The sequence below is a fragment of the Mauremys mutica genome, chromosome 11, assembly GCF_020497125.1.
Source record: "Mauremys mutica isolate MM-2020 ecotype Southern chromosome 11, ASM2049712v1, whole genome shotgun sequence".
Classification (NCBI taxonomy): Eukaryota; Metazoa; Chordata; order Testudines; family Geoemydidae; genus Mauremys; species Mauremys mutica.
In genome coordinates, this window is record NC_059082.1 from 40,546,891 (window position 1) to 40,567,088 (window position 20,198).

A 20,198-nucleotide genomic window follows, 5' to 3' on the forward strand; every position below is an offset into this window, starting at 1 on the left:
GTGGATCAGCCAGCAGTTGCCCAAGCTGTGTCCTCTCCAGAAAGGGCAGGGCTCAGCTGTAGCTGTTGGATGTCCCCTTCCAGTACTGGCTAATGCTCATGAACACCCAGTCCCATCTGGAGACTCTACCCCATAGACAGTCACGACTTCAGTCGCAGAAGCTGCGCCTCCCCCTTCCCCAGAGAGAGCCCAGCCATGGTGCAATAGCCATCTGTGGTGTGAGTGCTGGAGAGGAATGAGAGGGAGGCTGGCCCAGTGGGGTCTCATGGGCAGTGCTTTTTCTTTGGGAGACTGGAAGCAAGTGACTTCCCAGCACCTACTTGGGAAGGACTGGGGAGGTGGAGGGCGATGACATGCTCACTGTATTGGCCCTATGTAAGGGGCAGCAGAGTGGAAGGTGACATGGGCACCAACTTATATGGGCTCCTGGGGCTTTAGCCCCAGGAATATTCAGTCAGGGGCTCTGCTCCAGCAATATTTGGAGCTAGGTTTCTCCCCTGCTCTGGGCTGCCGGCAGCCGCCGGGAGCCCAGAGCCTTTTAAATCCCAGCCGCGGCCGGGAATCAGAGGGCTCTGGGCTGCCCGCAAGGGTGGGGAGCCCAGAGCCCTTTAAATTCCAGCCGTGGCTGAGATTTAAAGGGCTCTGGGCTCCCCGCGGTTGCAGGCAGCCCAGAGCCCTCTGATTCCCGGCCACGGCTGGGATTTAAAAGGCTCTGGGCTCCCTGCGGTTGCAGGCAGCCCAGAGCCCTCTGATTCCCGGCTGCGGCTGGGATTTAAAAGGCTCTGGGCTCCCCGCGGTTGCAGGCAGCCCAGAGCCCTCTGACTCCCGGCCGCGGCTGGAATTTAAAGGGCTCTGGGCTCCCCGCCGCAGCGGGCAGCGCAGAGCCCTTTGAATCCCAGCCCCTGGCCGCTGATTGCCCCCTCCCCAGACCCCTGCCCCAACTGCCCCCCAGGACCCCCATCCCCTATCTAAGCACCACTGGTCCTTGTCCCCCAATTACCCCCTCCCGAGACCCCTGCCCCTAACTGCCCCTTGGGACCTCAGCCCCTATCTAAGCCTCCCTTCTCCTTGTCCCCAACTGCCCCCTCCTGAGACCCCACCCAACTTCCCCCCAGGACCCTCCTACCTGTCCCCTGATAAACCTCCTGGACTCCCATGCCTATCCAATTGCTGCCTGTCCCCTGACTGCCCCTCCGAACCTCTGCCCCATCCAACCCCCCCTGCTCCTTGTCTCTTGACTGCCCCCCGGAACCCCCTACCTCTTCTCCAACCCCCAAACTGCTTACTGTGCCACTCAGACCAGCGTGTCTGGCTCCGTGCAGCTCCAGACAGTTGCTGCCATGCTCCCCCATGGAGCCCACAGCCCTCTCCCACCCCCAGCACCTGCCTTCCAGATTTGAACACCTCAAAATTCAGGAGTGCTCAAGCTCGGTTTGGGCAGCTTTTACTTCATTTCTCCCAAATCAGTTTCCCCTGCAAGGTGCCAACTGAAGGTGTTGGAGAACAGAGAGATCGGGTGGCCTCCTAATGCCTGGAAAAGAGACAAAGGCCGGAGGAGGGAGTGTCAGTGCCTGTGCGGACTTCTGGGAAGTGCACGGTGTGGAAGGGGATGCTGTGATGCTTTGGAACAACTCCATACAAAGCCAGTCAGGACTCTGGGGGAGCCTCCTCTCTTGGAGCATACTGTCTCCAGGGCAAGAAGCTTACACCTTCCTGGGTCTGACCTCGGAGCATTCAGCATGCCCTTCCACATCATGCACTTTCCGCAGTGAGTCCGCCCAGGCGGGGTCCTGGGGCAGCCAGAGGTCCCTGCACCCCAACTCCGCAGTCAGATGTGATTCTCAGCCAGACAGTAAAACAGAAGGTTTATTAGATGACGGGAACACAGTTTAAACAGAGCTTGTAGGTACAGAAAACAGAACCCGTCTGTCAGGTCCATCTTGGGGGGTGGGGAGCCCAGAACCAAGTTCTGGGTCTCTCCCCATTTCCCCAGCCAGCTCCAAACTGACACTCCCTCCTCTGGCCTCTGTCTCTCTTCCGGACAGGGAGGCCACCTGATCTCTTTGTCCCCAACACCTTCAGTTGGCATCTTGCAGGGGAAACTGAGGCACCCACACAGTATTCAGAGAAAATATTAAGAACATTCCCACTTCATCACAACAGATGCAACAAAATACTGTATATTGAAGTAGGCAAGTGCTGCTTCTGACTTTCCACTTTTAATTGACCCTTGTAATCTTGTGGCACTGACGCGTTGTAGCTTCATTTTATATCGGCTTACAGGGCGGGGGGGGGGGCACCATTTTGGGCCCCACCAAAAATTATACAAACCTGCCGCCTATGGAAGGTGATGGCGGTTTGTGAACTGTAATCTATTATAAAAGGAGCCTAGTTCAATCATGCTAGATGTACGAATTCCTAGGTGACGTTCTCTGGCCTGTGCTAGGCAGGAGACCAGATTGGCTCGTCATCAGGGTCCCTTCTGGCCTTGACATCTGTGGCCTTGACATCTGTTAGATGGCAGCTGCCCGTGAGAAACGAGGGCTACCGGTGACAGGAGAAGAGCCCAAAGCCAGAGTCGAGTGTTAGCCAGCGGTGCACAAACTCGGGGGTGGGAGGGAGGTGAACAAAGAAACTGGGATCCCGTGGGGCCCACAGCCATAATAGCAGGAATGGGATAAAAACAGAGTGGGTATTGCGGGGCGGGATTAAATAAAAAGTCCTCCCGCACCACAAACACCCGCTCTCTGGCCGCCCAGCTCTGAAGGCAGCACTGTGGAAGTGAGGGATTACTTTGGATGACAAGTAATTGGGAGTGAGGTGGCGCAACTGAACAAGTTTGGGGGGGCGGTAAAGCCACTCCGAGCCTAGCAGTGCATGGCCTAGCCATTTAGCTCTTGCTTTCTGGCCTCCAGCTGCTGCCTAAGACGACTGTACGGTGAGCAGCAGCTGTAACACAGCAGAGCCATCGGAAAGGAAGGGAAATCCAGCGGGGAGGCTTGGAGTTCAGGAACACTGCGCAAGGCACCAGCCCTTGGAAAGCCGCCAGCTTGCCTGGGGATTTAAGCCACTTACCACAGGCTCTCTGTCCACAGCCTTGTCCTAGGCAGGTGGGTAACAGTCCTTGGAAACGAGTGGTGCCTCCAGAATCCGCCAGGCACATTCTGCTCCTGCCGTGCTGGACATGGGACCAGGCATGTTTTCTTAGGAGCAGCCTGGCTCCGCCACTGTGCAGGGGTGACCAGCTTGGTCACACGACCCCTTTGGAGCATGTGGGTCCTGCCAGGAACGTCCAGCTGAGGCAAGCTCCCTGCCGGCCTAGCAAGCACACAGCCATGGGGCTCCTGGTTTTAGCCTTGCCTACGGTCACCTGCAGGAGGCGCACCGCCGGCAGGTCTCGTTGTGAGCATTCGCTGCAGTGTGGGTTCAGCAGCTGCGGGAGGGGAGGGGGAATTTGCTACAAACAGCAAATGTCACCCAAGCTCTGCAGGAGTGTGGCGGACGGGAGGAGAGTGGGGGAGCATGTGGGGGATGGGCAGAAAGAAAAAGCAACCCTCATATATTTGTGATTGTCTCTTAAAAAGATTTATTCTCTCTCCTTGCCTGACTGGCCCCGGGCAGGGAGAGCGCAGGTTGTGTATATATATATTTATATATATATATATAAAAAACAAGGAGCTTGGTAATAATGTACACTTTACAGAAGGGCAGAATCAGGAAGACTGAAATTAAACCCAACACAGCAACTCCAAAGGAAACAAGAGCTAGAACATCAATGCTTCACCGACCTGCTGGGACCCCTGCTCACAGTGCTCCAGGGCATGGGGGAAGTAACTCACTGAACAGACACTGCTACAAGGGATGGGACTGCGGGGGGGCCGCAGCCGACCACCTCACTCCCCAGCAGGGGGCGCTGCTGCTGCAGCAGGAGCCCACTAGGAACATTGAAAATGTCAAACCTCAAACTATGGGTTACACCATGGCTTTAATTAACACCTAAGGGCAGGCGGAGGCCAGGACCCACTGCAGGTGGCACTTCCAAAAGGGGGACTGGGAAACCCTTTGCCCGCGACTGTTGGCAGCAGCTGGGCACAGGGTGCTGAATCATCCCAAAAGCCCAAACCCTTCCATTTTCAACCATGCCAGAACCCTCTCTGCCAGCCCCCCCGCCCCCGCCGAGCTGCTGGGCCAGGAGCTGGCACCGCCCAGCCCCAGGAGATCCCAGGCCCAGCAAGGCTGCCCGACGGTCTCCCAGCTGCCAGAGCCAAGGTGCCCGGTGGGAGGCGGCTGGGGAGCAGGCTGGTGACACCACCCCAAGGTACCAGGAACAGACCAACCCCCAGCCCCACCATAAGGAACCTGAAGCCACCTGACCCGGACCATCCAACCCCCTTGTTGGTACTAACACACACAAATGGGTCCCTGCCCCCTGCTGGGAATTGAGCTCCATGGGCCCCCGTGGCTCTGCAGGGTCACTTCATGCCAGCAGCTTGGGAGACGCTTGCCTGGCCACATGCAGAGCGAAAGGCTAGGCCCAGGGCTCCCCCAGGGATGGGGCTCTGCCTCCCAAGCCCCCCCAGCCAGGCAGTTCCCACCCTCACAGCCAATCCGACCCTCCCTACCCTGACAGGCCCTAGGAAACCATTACACCAGACAAGTGACCAGAGGGCAGCTGCTCTGGGCGGTGGCAGGTGGATTCTCTGCTCCGGCTGGGGCCGTCCTGGAGATGCCGGGGGGCAGCGTAGCATTTCCCAGCCTCCCACTCCCCAGAACCTGGGAAAAAACCACCCCACCCGCGGCCCTTTGGCTGAGCCCTGCGGCAGATGGGGGAGGCTGGGCTGGCCCCTCCCATCCAGCAGACAGAGCCTGGCCGTAAGCGGGGCAAGCGCCCGGGTTCCTTTGACAGACAAAATGAAAAGGTTAAAAGAATCAGTCCAATGAAGGGCGGCTGCGGGAGGGGGCGGGGCTGCGCGGACACGCTGACTTCGTTGGAAACCAGGGCCGACACACTGAACAGCGGCTCCTCTTTGATTGACCGGGGGGAGGGGGGCTCCTCCCACAGGGAAAGAAACAAAAACCAAAACAACGGCTTTCAAACAATTCCTTTTTACAGTATGTACAGCGCCCGCGGGCAGCGCGCAGCCCGGGACAACGGCGACATGGGCACCACACACACAGCTCCCCAGGGCAGGGACAGCACAGCTCACCAGACACTGCATGGGCCGGGGCTGAGCCCACAGTGGGGAGCGAGCCAGCCCCTGCTCTGCTGGGGCCCTCCCAAGCCTCAGAGTGAAAGCGACGAGCGAGGAGTGGACCAGGCCGGCTGGGATCAGCTTCGAGTGATTACTAACTCCTGGAGATCAGCTCCTCAAAGCAGCTCCCTCACGCGGCCCACAGGCCAGGGAGCGCGGCCCTTACGGCACATCAGCAAGGCCAGCTGAGGGGAGATGGCAAGGAGCAGTTGGGCTAACGGAGCCTGGCAAAGTGGTACGAGTGCTACATCCACTGCCTGGGCATCTAGGTCCATGGGGGGAGAGAGGTTCACAGCACACACACCGGGACAGGGGGATGGGCCCAGCCGCGTCGGACCCACTGCTCTGTGCTCTCACCACCCACGCCCCTCACAGCTCGGGAATGCAAAATTAAAAACCTGCCAAATGAACTGGAGTTTGGCGCGCCCAAGGCAGAGGCCCCTGCAGCAGCCAGGAAGAGATGCTGGTGCCGCCACCGGCTGCTTCCCTAGCCCGGAGCAGACCCGTCCCCCATCTGCACAGACTGGCCAACCTCCGGAGGAGACTCGACTTCATCCAGCATCGGAGGAGCCTCCGGACCCCCCAGCCCCATGTGCGGAGCCGAGAGCAGGCCTGGCACACCCCCGCCCTAGCACTCGCGCACACACACTGCCGCCTATGCAAACATAGGGGGCCCTAGGTCTGCGCAGGGAGGAACGATCAGCCCTGCAGGCGGAGCAGGGGGCAGAATGCTCCCAGGACTCAGAGAGGAAGAGCCCACCCAATGGCCTTGTTTGTGCCAAATCAGGGTTAGTCTGTGGCACAGCAACCCGTGCCCCCTGCCAGCAGGGAAGGCGGGGCGGGGGGGTGGCAGCTGCCAGTGCAGCAGGTCTGAGGAAGATGAGTGGAAAGGAGGCAGCAAGGAGGAGGCAGGAGAGACAAGGCTGGCAGGGGCGTTGGGAGCCTGAGGGGAGAACCCCTGGCAGCAGAGCACCTGGAGGGACCAGAACGGCAATTGCACCCTGGCCAGTGACTTCTGTGCACCCCGCAGCTGGACTAGTCTGGGCGCCCAGCACCTCTCTGCACTGCCTGGACACAGACATACCTGCCCAACACAGGGCATGGCACTCAGGGCACCAGCCAAGTACACGGCCGGAGTGTGAATGCGTCACCCGCTACACTGATGACCTTCCCTCCCCTCGTTGCACTGATCCCGCCCCCCCACTGCACTGCCGCACACTCGCCCCCCGCTGCACTGACACGTGCTCTCCTCCCCACTCTGCAGATGCACGAGCCCACTTGTCCCCCACTGTGCACTGAGCCCACCCCCACACCGCATTGACACATGTCCGTGGGCGCACGCACGCTCGCCAGAGAGACGCACCCCCCACGCTCCTCGCTGGTACTCTATCAGCACTACTACAAATGAAAAGAGCCCTAAACTTTCTTCCCTGGGACTGCGACGCTGGGGCCAGGCAACTCGACTGTAGAGATCTGGGCTGCACTCCCACAGAGCCAAGTGCAGCTGGCGGGAGGGCTGCGTGCTGAGCAGGCCCAGTTGGCGCTCCCTTCCCACCCCATGTCCTGCGCTGCTGTGCTGCTCAGACCCTGGCGAAGCAGTGACCTCCAGAGGGACACTGAATCAAATCCACCGGAAACCCTCTCTGCTTCCATTGCCTCTTCATATGCACCAGGCAGGCGGGTCGCTTCCCTTCCCAGGGACGGTGGGCAGTAGAATAAATATTCCTGTAGGTTCCAGCTCCCTGGCTCACAAGGAAAGGGGCGTGGAGGGGGCAGGGACTCCATGTGTCCCCTCGGGAAGAGGAAAGTCTGCCTCAGATTAGGGCAGGAACGTCAAACAGAACAATTAACACCATTCAACTGATGTCTAATGGAATTTCCAGCGCTTCCTCATGTGAGCCAGTCACATGACTTGGTACAGACTCCGTTATCCAATCACGGCGTGTCCTGCCAGAAAAATCAAAGGAGAAATCACTCCGGTGCCAACGCTGCTGCATCCACCAAGGGGCGCCCCAGCCACAGAAACCAGGACACACAGTTCCTCCTCCTTCCCTTCTCCTGCAGCAGCTGCAGAATCCCAGGACCCAGAGACGGGTGGGCAAAGCAAACAGCTGCCGCTCACACAGGCCCTGTAACAGTGTTTACTAAGCAGTCAGGAATGGCTGTCCAGGGAACTCCCAGGCTGGGCTAGCAGAGGCTGTGGGTCAGGATTGAGGGGCACCAGCAGAGCTATGGGGGCACCAGACAGCCCAGGTTGTGCTAGCAGAGGGCTGCGGGTCAGGAGGGAGGGGCACCAGCAGAGCAAAGTACCTAGGACACTTTGCCTGGTTCTACCCTCTGCCCCGAGACCCCAGGCTCTCCCGACCCCACTGCGATGTTATGTTTGTCCAGCGGCTGGAGGCTCTCCCTGCTCAGCTGTTCCCATGCCCTGGGTCCCCCCCCCCCCCAATCCCCTTTGCAGGAGTGGTGCAGCAGCCTTACCATTCTCACCTCCTGGGAGGCGGGTACAAGGAGGGAGCAGAGCCCTGCTGACTGGCCACGATGGCTGTCGAAGAGAGACCTGGAGCAAGAAGCAGAACTGGAAGGTGATCTGGTGCCTACAGCGGTGCCATGGGAAGGTGGCAGCTCCTGGGCAGTGCCAGGGCGCGAGCTGGCAGCTCAGCCACCCTCCCGTCATCACTACTTGCTGTGAAGTGTGATCTGGAATGGGGACAGCTCTGGGGCTGAACCGAGAGCAGCCGCCTACCTGCTTCAGCCCTGGGCTGGTAGGGCCTCGCACTGGGAGCTATTCACCATGTGCATCCAGGGGAGGTCTGTACTACTGCATTCCCCAGCCCGATGTGCTGCTTCACAGAGATCAGCCAGGAGGAGGCGCTCTCCCACTACTTATATTTGCATACTCCGCTGCCCCAGCTGCAGCCCTACTAACACCCGCTGCCCGACCCCAGTATTCCCAGCCTTGCATCATCCCTCCAGCCCTTCTCTTCTCAGGGCTCCACACCCCAGGCAGACATGCCAGCGTGCCTCTCCTTCCACTGGGAGCTGTGCCACAACTCGAGCCCAGTGGAGGCTGCCCGCGCCGCCGCGCGAGACGGACAGGCTGCTCTCACCTGTTGCATAGGGCAGGTTGTACTGGGCTGGCAGCAGGGAGTACCCCAGGTGGTGGTGGTGGTGGTGTGTTGACATCAGGCGTTGGGAAGGGGAGGTCCGGGGTCGATCTACGCTCCTCTCTCCTCCTGCTGCTCCGCCAATGCTGCTGCAGCCTCCGCCCCCTCCTACCACCCCGCAGCCGCCACGCTCCCTCTCTTGAGACGCCTTCTCACTGATCTGGAGAGGAGAGCAGAGACCCTGGTGAGGAGGGCAGGGGAGGAAGAGCCCAGCCCGGGAAGCCAGCAGCGGCAGGACTCCCACCCAGTGAGATCAAAGGGCCGGCACAGTGCACAGACTACCCTGGGGGAGACGATTCCAGCCAGCCGTGCTGGAGCAGCTGATGCTGTCTGAGTCCAGGGCCCAAAGCACGGCCAAGCCGGCAGCCAAACCCCTCCCCACAGCTCTCCCTGACAATGTGGCTGAGGCCAGAACAGTGCCAGGCTCAGCCACCTCACTCCACCCGGGGCATGGCCTGGCCCAAGCTGCGCCAGGGAGGTCCCCACATGAGGACTCATTTGGGGCACTTCTCTCAAAGGTCCCGCTGCGCTGCCAGGGGGCGCTGGGAGCTGCCAGTCCAGTGGGGCCTTGTCTCAGCCGAGCCCAGTGTTTTGGCCCAACTGAGACAATTCTACTCTTCCCCTCAAGTGCCCCTACCCAGGGGCAGTATTCTCCATTCGTGTCCAACAGGCTCATGCCGCGGGCTGGGCAGTGAAGTGGGTGGCTCCCCCCAGTGGCGGGGGAAGGGGTTGCGGGAGGGCCATATAGCACCATGGCAAAGGCACGTTCGGCAGGTTGCACTAACCACCTGCCCTCCGTTCACCCCTTGGCCTGTAGGCCCCAGCGAGCCCATCGCTGGGAGGTAAACGACTCCAACCCGCAGCCCCTGTGGAGGAGCCTTTGGGCTGTGCCGCACCAAAGGGACGTCTCCCCGTGTCTTCTGGGAAGGATCCACAAACCTGGGCATTCCCAGGGACTCCCAGCCCCAAGCCGGGCCCAGCCTCCCCCAGGGCCGGAGGGGAAGCCATGCCTGGTGGTTAGTGCATGGGACGGAGTAGCCCCGTCACTGACTCACTGGGTATCCTGGGCCTTGGTTTATGCCCTGCAGGCTGGGGCTACTGCCCAGGGCGCCATGGGCCAGCACATGCAGTGCTGGGGTCCTGGGCCGTCCAGGGTTCCCCGTGGCAGGTCTGGGACAGGCTGTGCCAGAGTAACTCCAAGGGCAGGAGAAGGGGCCCATACGCCCCCACAGCTGGGCCAGGAGGAAGCACTGAGTGTGGGTCTCACTCCCAGGGCAGCTGCAGGCAGAGGGGCTCAGACGTCTCTTCCCATCAGGGCCCCAGGCCAGAGAAGCCCCGTCCCACCCTCACCGTGGGAGACTTGCTCTTGTAGTGGCTGGCATGCTGCTGCAGGATGTCCAGGGCCTTGGACTCCGAGCTGGGTTTGCAGCTCACGCTGGGGCTGGCTCGCGCCTTGTCACCATCCTCGCTCCCGGAGGCCTTGCTACCATATGGGGAGAAGGAATAGCTGGAGGGCAGGTAGGATCCTGTGGGGGAGAGGCCAGTCAGAGCCTGGGGGAGGGAACGCCAGTGCCAGCCCCCCCCCACAGGCCTCCCATCCCCAGGCTGTCTGCTGGGCAGGGGGCTCCTGCCATCTGAGCTCAGGCTGACAACAGCATGTGTCACTGCACCAAGGCAGAGAATCAGACACATGGGCTCGGCAGAGACACTCCCCCAGGCCACCCATAACGAGGGCCATGAGCCAGCATGGCCCTCCTGTGCCTGACAGCTGGAGGACCGGCCTGCAGCCCCTGCCCTGCAGCACATGAAGTGCTAACAAAAGCTGCTGCACCATCGCTCTGCCACCCTGCTACTGGGCCTGGGCCTTTGGCAGGGCCATGGGCTCCCTGGAGAAGGGCCGAACCTCCCCCCCACACACACACACTCGCCCCAGCATTCACTTCTGCAGTCATTCCAGTCAGATTCAATCCTCTTCCCGCCCTGCCCTGAGCTGCCGGCCTGTTCCTGCGGCTGTCGGGACCCCTGCCAAGCTCAGCCGTTGGGGACCCTCCCAGAGGCACCAGTCTGAGGCTGTGTGGTGGCTGGGTTATTGTGGTGGGACTGCACTACAAGCACCACTCAGCTCGCTGCACCCAGCCCCTCAATGGTTGACTCAGGCCCCGAGACACACACCCAGGGCAGGAGAGGAGATGCAAGCCTACCCCATGGGGTGACCTCTCCCTGACCTGCTGCCTAATCTACTCCTCTGGCTGGGCCCGGGGCCAGCGGGTAGCCCCCAGCACAGCAGCTGCGCCCATACCTGGGTAGTTCTGCATCATGACGGTGGGCATGCCCCGGTAGCTGGGGTGGTTGGGGTCGTACGACTGGCTGTAGGAGTAGCCGTGCATGTAAGGGATGTAGGACTGATGTTGGGTGAGGGGCGAAGACACGGGTACGTGGACGCTGGGTCTGGGGTCTTTCCCCACCATGCGGGACTCCTCGGGGGATGTCAGTTTGCATTCGGAGCTTGTGCTCTCCTTCCCATCCTCCTTAGGGCCGGCCTCCTTGCTTCGGCTCCTTTCTTCCTTCAACTTCCTATCCCTCTCCTCTTTCCACCTTTCATCCTCGCTCTTGAGCTCCGAGTACTTGGCGGGATAAACGTAGGTCCACATCCTGGGCTCTGCTTCCTGCGTCAACCAAAGAGCTCATCAGAGTCGCTGCGTCCCAGTGCTGCACCTTGCGGCCATGGCCCCGGCATTCACCGCCGTGCTGCTCCGCGGGGCGAGCCAGAGGGCGACAGGCACCGCAGGCTGCGGGCCAGACGGCAGCTAGGGAAGGAGAAGGTGGCTGCGGCCTTTCCCAGCCAGCATCTCCCCCCACTCCCAGCAAAATGCTTTGCCATCACACTGCAACCAGCAAAATGACAGGCCGGGCACCCACATCTCCCTCCCACTTCAAGAGCCACTGACCCACCACACAGGGTGGGCAGCCAACGCCCTCCCCCCAACATGTCCGGTGCTTGCTGGCCTGCACAGTGATAGGAGCCTTAAAGGGCAAGGGGGCAAACAGAGGGTGATGCAGAAAAGCGGAGCGGAGTGTGGGCATGGAAGGAGAATGCCCCACCAGCCTTGTCTGTCTCCCCCAGAGGGCAGATGGTTCTGCCGGCTTCTCTCCATTCTCATGTCCCAATTCCGACCTCACCGTCTCTTTGGGGCCCAAGGGGCCAGCATGGCATGCAGCCCTGCAGGGGACCCGGCCGTTCCTGTCCAGGCACTAGTCTGTTGGCGCCCATGGCCCCCAGCCCATCCTTACAGACTGCACGGGTTTGCTTTGCTGACCTGGCTGGTAGTTCCCATGCTCCTTGGCCAGCTGCTTTTCTGATGTAAATCCAGCTGGGACCAAGCTTGTGGCAACCACTCAAATCAGAGGGGAGTGAACATAAGAACGGCCATACTGGGTCAGACCAAAGGTCCATCTAGCACAGTATCCTGTCTTCTGACAGTGGCCAATGCCAGGTGCCACAGAAGGATTGAACAGAACAGGTAATCATCAAGCGATCCATCCTGTTGCCCATTCCCAGTTTCTGGCAAACAGAGGCTACGGACACCATCCCTGTCCATTCTGGCTAATAGCCATTGATACTTTTTACATCATGTAATGGCTTTTTAGCTGCCTGCCATTACATGATGTAATTGAATGGGACTCTTTCATTTGACTGGTTCTCATCAGATCCTACCCTCTCCTGCAGGGGAGCCAAGCAGCAGGGGAGGTTCAGCCCCACCAAACAGCCTGAAAGCAAGAAAGGGGAGATATGGCCCCCATGGCCTGGCGGCCCCAGCCAGGCAGCTGCCCCACTGCATTGTGACAAGCACCCTTCCGCCCTCGCCGGAGCAGACGGGGGGACACGTTTCAGCTGCTACAGGGAGGGACCATGGTGCAGAGGATATGGAAGGGAAGCACTGCCCTGGCCATCCGTGTCCAAAGCCCTCTGCCCACCACTCCACCCCCTGCCAGCATCTTACTGCCCTCAGTGTGTCCCCGGGCAGCAGTGTTTACCTGTCTGTACCAGAGGACGGGGTCCACCTCTGCCTGCCTGCTGCACTCCGTGCCCGCTTTGGACTCCGCCGCCTCCTTCCCCAGGTGGCTGGCCTCAGCCAGCTTCACCTTAAGTCCCTCAGCCACCTGGCTGGGGAGCTTGGAGGAGTCCTCCAGCTTGGGGATGATCACTGACTTGGCCATGTCGGCAGCCCCCGGCTCCTTGGCCTTGCTCATCCCCGATTTCACCAGGTCCGTGAGGCTAGGGGCTTTGGTGAGCGTGGGAGGGACGGACGGCTTCTGCTTCCAGTCGTCCTTGAGGGCCACCTCCCTCTCCTTCAGGCCCAGCTCTGCTTTCTTCTCCAGCCCACGGGGCTGTTGCTGCTCCAGGCTCTGCCTTTGCTTCTGCTGCTCCTCGTACTGCTGCCGGTAGACCGGGCTGGTGCTCAGCAGGTGGGCATGGTAGCTTTGCTCGCTGTAGCCGTAGGGGGGCACGTAGGCGTACTGGTTATAGTAGAGGGACTGCATGTACATGTTGGGGCGCTGCTGGATGACCGAGGGCTGCTGGCTGGAGCTGCTGAGCTCCACCTTCTTCTCCTCGCAGCCTTCACTCTTCACCTTCCCCTCCGGGCTCTCTTGCTCCTCGTCCTTCTTCATCTTCAAGGGCTGGCTCTCCACAGCAGCCTGGCTGCTGGGGTTCATGGGCCCAGGGCTCGACTGGGGGTAGCCTGGGGAGTAGTACGCTTCAAAGCCTTGGTAGTAGGGGGAGTCCTTGCTCTGCGCCTGGGGAGGGAAAAGCGCTTTCTTTGCGCCTTCCTTGACCAGCTGCTCTGGGTCCTTGGCCTTCATGCTCTCCAGCTTGCCCTCCCCATCCTCCCCCGCATCCGAGATGTCCGAATAGGCGGGGCTATTGGTTTTCACCGAGCCTGCCTCCGCCCCGTTCTGGGTAACCACGTGCAGCGGGGTCATGGGCTGAGCTGGGGTGGCAGCAGCATTCTCCAGCCTGCTGGCCCCCCCGATGGACGGGCTCGGCGCGTTGTCCGTGAAGCTGTAGATCTTATCCGCCTCAGCCTTGATGCTGGCGAGCCGGCTCTGGTGCGGGTCAGACGAACCATTCAGGAGGCCTTCCCCTTTGGTCCCGAGCTCCCCCGATTCCCCTCGGAAGGGACTTTTGCCCTCCTCCACTCGGCAGACTTTCCCAGGAGTCAGGGGGTTTTCGACCTCTTTGGACTCCTTCTTCTTCTTGTCCTTCTTCTTCTTGTCCTTGGAAGGGGTCAGGGCGGGGTTGACCGTGAAGGGCTCCCCCATAACTGTGGGCTTTGGCTGGATGGGCTTGAGCTGGGGGCTGCTGGGCATGGCCTGGACGACGGTGGCGGTCAAGGCGGCAGAAGAGCCGGGGCTGGCTGCAGTGAAGGTGGCCGTCTGGAAGGTGTAGATCTGCTGTGGGGGAATAGCAGGAGCAATGGGTCTGGCAGACTTTAAGCTTTTGGAAGGGAGCTTGTCAGGCTTAGCACCGGCTGACTTCTTGCACTTCTCCTTGTCAAGGCATCTCTTCTCTAGTGCGTCAAAACCATCGTTGCTCGTCTCGTCCGCCACCGAGGGGCCGTCTTCGGAGCCGTCATTTGACAGGGCTCCGGGGTCCATGTCGCCTTCCCCACCCAGCTTCTTCTTGCAGGGGGCCTTGGTGCTGAACTTGCCGGATGGGGAGGGGCTGTGAGGCTCCAGCAGCCGCACCTTGGGTGTGGCCGATCGGGCTGGCGAGAGGGATCCCTTCTGGGAGCCGTTGCAGCTGCTGACATCGGCGTGAAGGGGCAGCTCCTCGCCACACTCACTGTCCCCATCCGCCTCCGGCTTGCTGTCATCGTCCGTGTGTGCATGGGCCTGGTGGTACTTCAGCCCGTTAATGTGCTTGTACTTCTTGTTACAGTTGGGGTGAGGGCAGTCAATGAGGATGGGGGAGGGGCAGTTCCTGTCCAGGCCTACAGGCTCCACCTTGACCCCAGCCGGGGGTGCGGCCGCCGAGCCCATCGAGTTGGTGCGGATGCGCTTGCTGCCCTTGGAGTCCTCCGAGCTGGAGTTGAGCTCCATGTCGGAAAGGGGCTTGCTTTTCCGCTTGGTCACCGAGGAGGGGCTGGCTTTCACATCCTCGGCAGCGCTGCCGGGTTGGGGGCGGTGATCTGAGGAGGTCTGGCTCCCCCGGCGCCCTTTGCTGCTGGCCCCTGCCCGCGTCTTGCTGCTGTTGCTGGTCCCTTTGCTGTCTGAGGCAGCGGCCGTCTCGTTCACCGGCGTGTTGCTGTTGGGGCGCATGCGCTTGCCTCTGCCCCGGCCGTTCCGCATCTCCAGGTCACTGGTGGGAGAGTCGCAGAACCTGGGGAGGAAACAACCCATGCTCAGGACCAGCCAGAGCTTGGCATGCAGGCCAACACACAGGCACACCAGTGCCATGGCCAGAGTGTGGGGGCACCCTGTGTAAGGAGCTCGGTCTCTGCTCAGCGCAGTCACCCCAGAGCACTGGGGGCTCCTCCCGCAGCCAACAACACCCCACGTTCCCTGAGAAGGAGGCTTACAGTACATGGGCGGGGGGAGCTGAGACGAGGGCAACAGCCACACGCAGGTCAACGGGCTACTGGCTCCCACTCCTGGGGTCTGCAGTACAAACAGCACCAGCAAGGAGAGCTTGGGAGCCAGCCCAGGTGGACTGGAGATGCCTGGCGTTAGACAGACACACATGGGCCACGTGGCACCAGACAATCACTTGGCTCAGAGAGGGAGCAATGGATCAGGAAGGAAACCAGGTGGGAAATGGAAGGACACCCCCATTTACTGACCCCCACCGAGGACAGTCAGACACAGCTGACTCTGAGGCCTGTCAATGTCCCCCCAAGCCCAAAGCAACATGGGCACTGGCAGGTGACAGGAGGTGCTCTAAGAACGATGCCCAGCTGAGCACTGCCCGTCCCAGCCGTCCTGGCCTGGTCTAGCTGAGCCGGAGACCCCTCTGCTGACAGATGGGCCCCAGCCCTCACACACCTGGCGATCTATCCCCAGCTCTTCCACTCAGACCATCAGGGCTGAAAGTCCAGAGCAGGGAGGCCAGGCAGTGAATGAGGGCCTGGGTGCTTGGGGAAACCCTTAGTTCCCAGCCTCCCTGCTGAGACACATTACCTACCACCCTGTCTCCCCCACAAACCCAGTGGGTCTATGGGGGGAAAAGCAACCCCCAGAGCCTGCCTCTGCGCTTTCCCCAAAATGGCTAGTGGGTAGCTGCAGCCAGCCAGCAGAGCTCTGCTGTTGCTACTCACAGAGCACTTCCAGGGGAGTGGGTGTGTGTCAGGCTACCCTGCGTGTGCGATGGAGGGATGCAGAGGGACAGGGCTGGCCAGGAATAGGCTGAATGGCTTGAGCCACGCCTAACTTCAGTGGCCCAGAGACAGCAGAGGAAGCCTCTGTTCTTGTCCCCGGGATGGTGGCAGTGGTGGGGCCAGCTGAAAGGAGAAGTGCTGGCCCATGCTCTCTGTCGGTCGGCTTGGAGGGGCCTGAGGGCCCTGCAGACTGGCTGGGATGCAGACCCAGACAGCGAGGGCCCTGCCCATGCACACTGCAGCTCCAAAGCCCTTCTGGGGAGCCCAGAGAGATGCGAGGACACACTACAGTCGAGGCTCCCTGGACCGGCACCTGAGTCTCCTGATGCTTACCTGGGGGGCGCCCAGTCGTGCTGCGTGCAATCCAGCAGCGTACCCACATACGTCTTGTTCCTCCAGGTCACGTTAACCACCAACATACCTGTAAGACAAGGAGACGGGTCACCCTTGGCCCCTCTGGGAACCGGGGCTATACACTGCAGGGGCCGGGGCAAAGAGCTCCACACCCACCACGAGCCTGCCTGTGCTCTGGGTGGGAGCTGGGACCAGCATCAAGCCAGGACCCAGCTCCGCCCCACCCAGTGCCATGGCCAGCACCACAGGCCCTGCTGTCCCCGAGGCTGCTCAGCGGCAGTGCGGTGGGCAAGGCACTGAACGGGGCACCTGCTTTGGTGCTCAGGCCCACCCCTGGCTGTTCAGCAGCAGGGAGGGGAGCAGGTGGCCTGCTGGAGAGGGGCCTCAGCTGCACCACCAGCGAAGTTAGCTCAAGGGCCCACCCACTTCCCTCCCCACCCTGGAGCTGTGATGGCAAAGCCTAGTGGTCACAGGTGGCTGAGAGCAGAGTTGGGGACACAGGGAGGAGGCGACCCCACCAAAGGGGTAGGGCCCCATAGGGAGGTGGGGCAGGGGACACACACAAAGGGAGCAGGGTCTCATCCTGGGGAGGCAGCAGAGCCCAGAGAAGCAATTGGCTCAGCATGAGTGTGGGGGTGACACAGGAGTGCAGTGCAGCTCCTGAGCCTATTGCCCCCCCCCTTAGGGCCCCACAACTAGGAACACACAGACTTCTCCTCCTCCCACCCGACAAACCATACCAAAGCCCTCAGCGGGTCGGTGCCACTGTTGTGCAGCCCAAGGGGTACACATGCCATCTTAGCACAACTCCCCCCATATACAGGGTGCTTCTGAAAGCCCCAGCTCCTGGAGCCATGGAAATACCCAAGAATCTCAGCAGGCTAGCCCTGTGGCAGGGGAGGAAAGCTGGGAAGTGACCCCCTAATAGCTTAGACACCAGAAGGCAAAGAGGAAGACCCAACATTTGTTATTTTTAAACATCTCCTAGTTGTTGATCTCTCGGGGCTGGCGACACCATGTGAATGGTTGGGGGACTGAAAGGAAGAGGGATATTGTGAACAGCTGGTGAACGCAGAGTCTTCTGGCCACTAGATGTCATGCTCTGCCACCAAATTCAGCAGAGGGCCAGCTTTCCATCCTTAGCTGCAGTTCATTGTGTGCCCTGGGCTGCCCCTAAACCTGGCCAGGCCAGCAGTGCTGGCTGGACTGAGCCCATCACATGGGCACAGTGTGATCACACTGGCCACAGAAGGTTTTCATAAGCCCTTCTGTTCCAAAGGCAGCCGAGGCAGGGAAGCCCCAACAGGGCGAGAAGTGATGCAAAGTGACTGGGTGACAGCCCTACACCCCTGGCTGCCTGGCCCCAGCTCCAGAGGGACTCTCGACCTATAAAATGGAGATATCTACTTCACAGGATGACTGGGAGGCTTAAGCACTGGAAAGCACTCAGCCCCCCCTTGGCTGAAAGGGGCTGTAGAAGGTAGGGTGACCAGATAACAAGTGTGAAAAATCGGGGTGGGTGCCTATATAAGACAAAGCCCCAAATATTGGGACTGTCCCTATAAAATCGGCACATCTGGTCACCCTAGTAGAAGGCTGTGTAGAGTCAGCAGGAGAAGGAAATTCTGCGGGATGCAAGAGCTGCCCAGCCTTTGCTGCAGGTAGCCAGCACTCCGCTCAGTCATCTTCCAATCTCTCCTTGCATGCTGCATGGGGCAGCAAGTTTCACTCTCAGCCTGGAGTCTACTCCAGCAATCCCATCTTCTCAGGTCTCTTGTGGCCAGCGGGCTGTAAGTCCATCCATAAGAAAGCAATTACACTACATAATCTCGGGCCATTAGCAGAGAGAACTCAAGTGGATATTTCCTCCCAGCAATGGCCTGCTCCGATTACTGCATAACTAATTTGAACAGGAGCAGAGTCCATTGAACGGAGCGCATTTATCTGCACAAGGTAGAACTTGGGAGATAGAAATCTCATTTACAAGGGCACATGAACGCAGCTAGATATATAGCCACACAGCATCAGAAGATGAATGGAGCTCGGCGAGTCCTGAACAGCTGTGCCTGGAGCACATTTATAAATCGTGGTCCGTATTTCCCTTGCTGTAATGTGCCAGCACACAGCTGAGAAATACTATGTGACTCAAGGGACACTCACATAGCTGAGACCCAAAACACAGGCTTTATTTTGCCTGAGAAAGGAAGGAGCTAAAGCCCTAGCCCAGGAACAGAAAGGGCTCCAGGGTTGGGGGTGCAATAGGAAAAGCCATTTTCACGCTGGCAACACAAGCAGCAGCAGGTGGAGGAAAGATCTGCATAAAGGACTCAAGTTCCAAGTTCAGTGACTGGTTCTGCCATCAATTCCTGTGTGACCCCTCTGACCCTCGCCCATTAAATGGAGAGGGGACCTCCCCACCTCCCAGGAGAATTGCCAGGGCGTGCTGCTTAGCCAGTGAGGCACTCTGATACTAGAAAGATGTGACCCAGGGAAAAGCCTATAAACCAGACAAACAGCACAACGCTAACGCAGGGTGTCATGGAGTTGGGGGAGACAAGGCCCTGCTCCCCCAGCTTCCTGCAATTCACCATGACTCTCAGCCAGCCGGTAAAACAGAAGGTTTATTTAGATGACAGGAACACAGTCCAAGACAGGTCTTGCCGATACAGACAACAGGACCCCCTTTAGTTCGGTCCATCTGGGGGCCCTGGGGAGGTCACAGACCTGTTGGTTGGGGTTGCCCTCTCCATTTCCCAGCCAGCTCCAAACTGAAACTCCCTCCAGCCGTCAGCCTCCCTCAGCCTTTGTGTCCTTTGTCCAGTTTCCCGGGCAGAGGTGTTACCTGGCCTCCAACCCCCCTCCTGGGTTCTCATGTTACATGCTCAGGTATGCTCCCTTCCCCACTGCAGGCCATCCCAGCAAAACTCCTCTGCAACCTTCCCAGGTTAATACTCCCCACTTGGCATTCAAATAACACATCAAGAACATTCCCACTTCGTCACACAGGGGTTCTCCACCTGAGGCCTAAAACCGCCCTGCCTTGCCCATCCTGCTCAATGGAAGGGGGATCCACGCTCGACAGAAAAGGGGGGATGTTAGGGGGTCCCTCAATGTTCAAAGCCACCCTGGTGAGGTCTGAGAATCATGCAGTGAAACTGCTTAGAAAGAGGGAGTGAAACTGCCCACCTGAGTTTCCCAGCCCCATGGCCAAACGCAAGAGTAAAGTGTGTAAGTGGGGAACTGCACATAGGAAGCTCATGTTCTCTCCATGTTCATTATCAAGGTCTTGGGCAAGTGGCCCAAGGACAGAGATTAGAACCACCATCTTCAGCCTCTCACTGGCCCCTAACCTGTTCATTGTTACAGGCTTATGACAAGAAACACTTCAGTGTCCCTGCTTTAGATGCACGATTTCAACCCCTGGCCCCTTTGTGAGCAGAGAGCCTCAGCACAGCTGCATGGAACTGTGACTCCTAAGCACAGGGGGAGGGACAGAGGCCGGGCACAGAGCTTGGGGCCTAAATCCCACAGGCATCCCCTTTACCACAGTCAGCGTATGGAGACTCAGAGGGAGTCCTGCTTTCAGTCCCCTCGGGGCCCGGGTGACATAGCTCCCGATGGCATGTTAACAGGCCCTTCATGACACCGGCAGTGTCTTCAGAGAGTGGAGGCAGCTGGCGGTAGGGCTCCAGGGGAATGACCTCTAGCGCTGTCACAGTTACAGGGATCCTCTTTTGCTGGTCTGGAATTCAAGGGCGTGGTCGCAGACCCTGCCCCAGCCGCTCATTGCAGCCTTCCAGCTCTCCTCTCATTAGCCAGGGAACTGAACACCCCTTTGAGCCAGGATCAGCTACTCTCCGCCTCCCACCCAAGAGGTCCCTAAGGAGGAGCCGGTATTCAGCACACGCCAGCTCAAGAGCTCTTTGAAGAAAACATGTCCCTTACGGCCTAAGCACCGGCTTCCTGCTCCGCTCTCCTGTGGAACGTCAGAAGTTAATTGTGTGACAAGACGCCAGGGGCTCCTCACATCCCTGCGCTGGCTGGCATGT

General features: G+C 59.8%; 1 protein-coding gene across 3 annotated transcripts in view; it reads right to left on the minus strand.

The window, feature by feature from the left end:
* Nucleotides 1-3,558: 3,558 nt before the first annotated feature.
* The window catches only part of ZNF609 (zinc finger protein 609), a 119,102-nt gene continuing 102,462 nt past the window's right edge, over nt 3,559-20,198 (minus strand). For all 3 annotated transcript variants that reach the window (XM_044979652.1, XM_044979654.1, XM_044979653.1), the window contains 7 exons: nt 16,129-16,216; nt 12,455-14,801; nt 10,719-11,085; nt 9,770-9,945; nt 8,363-8,579; nt 7,734-7,812; nt 3,559-7,199 (listed from right to left, as the gene is read on the minus strand). In XM_044979652.1, the coding sequence (XP_044835587.1) occupies nt 7,739-7,812; nt 8,363-8,579; nt 9,770-9,945; nt 10,719-11,085; nt 12,455-14,801; nt 16,129-16,216 (3,269 nt within the window). In that variant the 3' untranslated portion in view covers nt 3,559-7,199; nt 7,734-7,738. The remainder of the gene's footprint in view (nt 7,200-7,733; nt 7,813-8,362; nt 8,580-9,769; nt 9,946-10,718; nt 11,086-12,454; nt 14,802-16,128; nt 16,217-20,198) is intronic.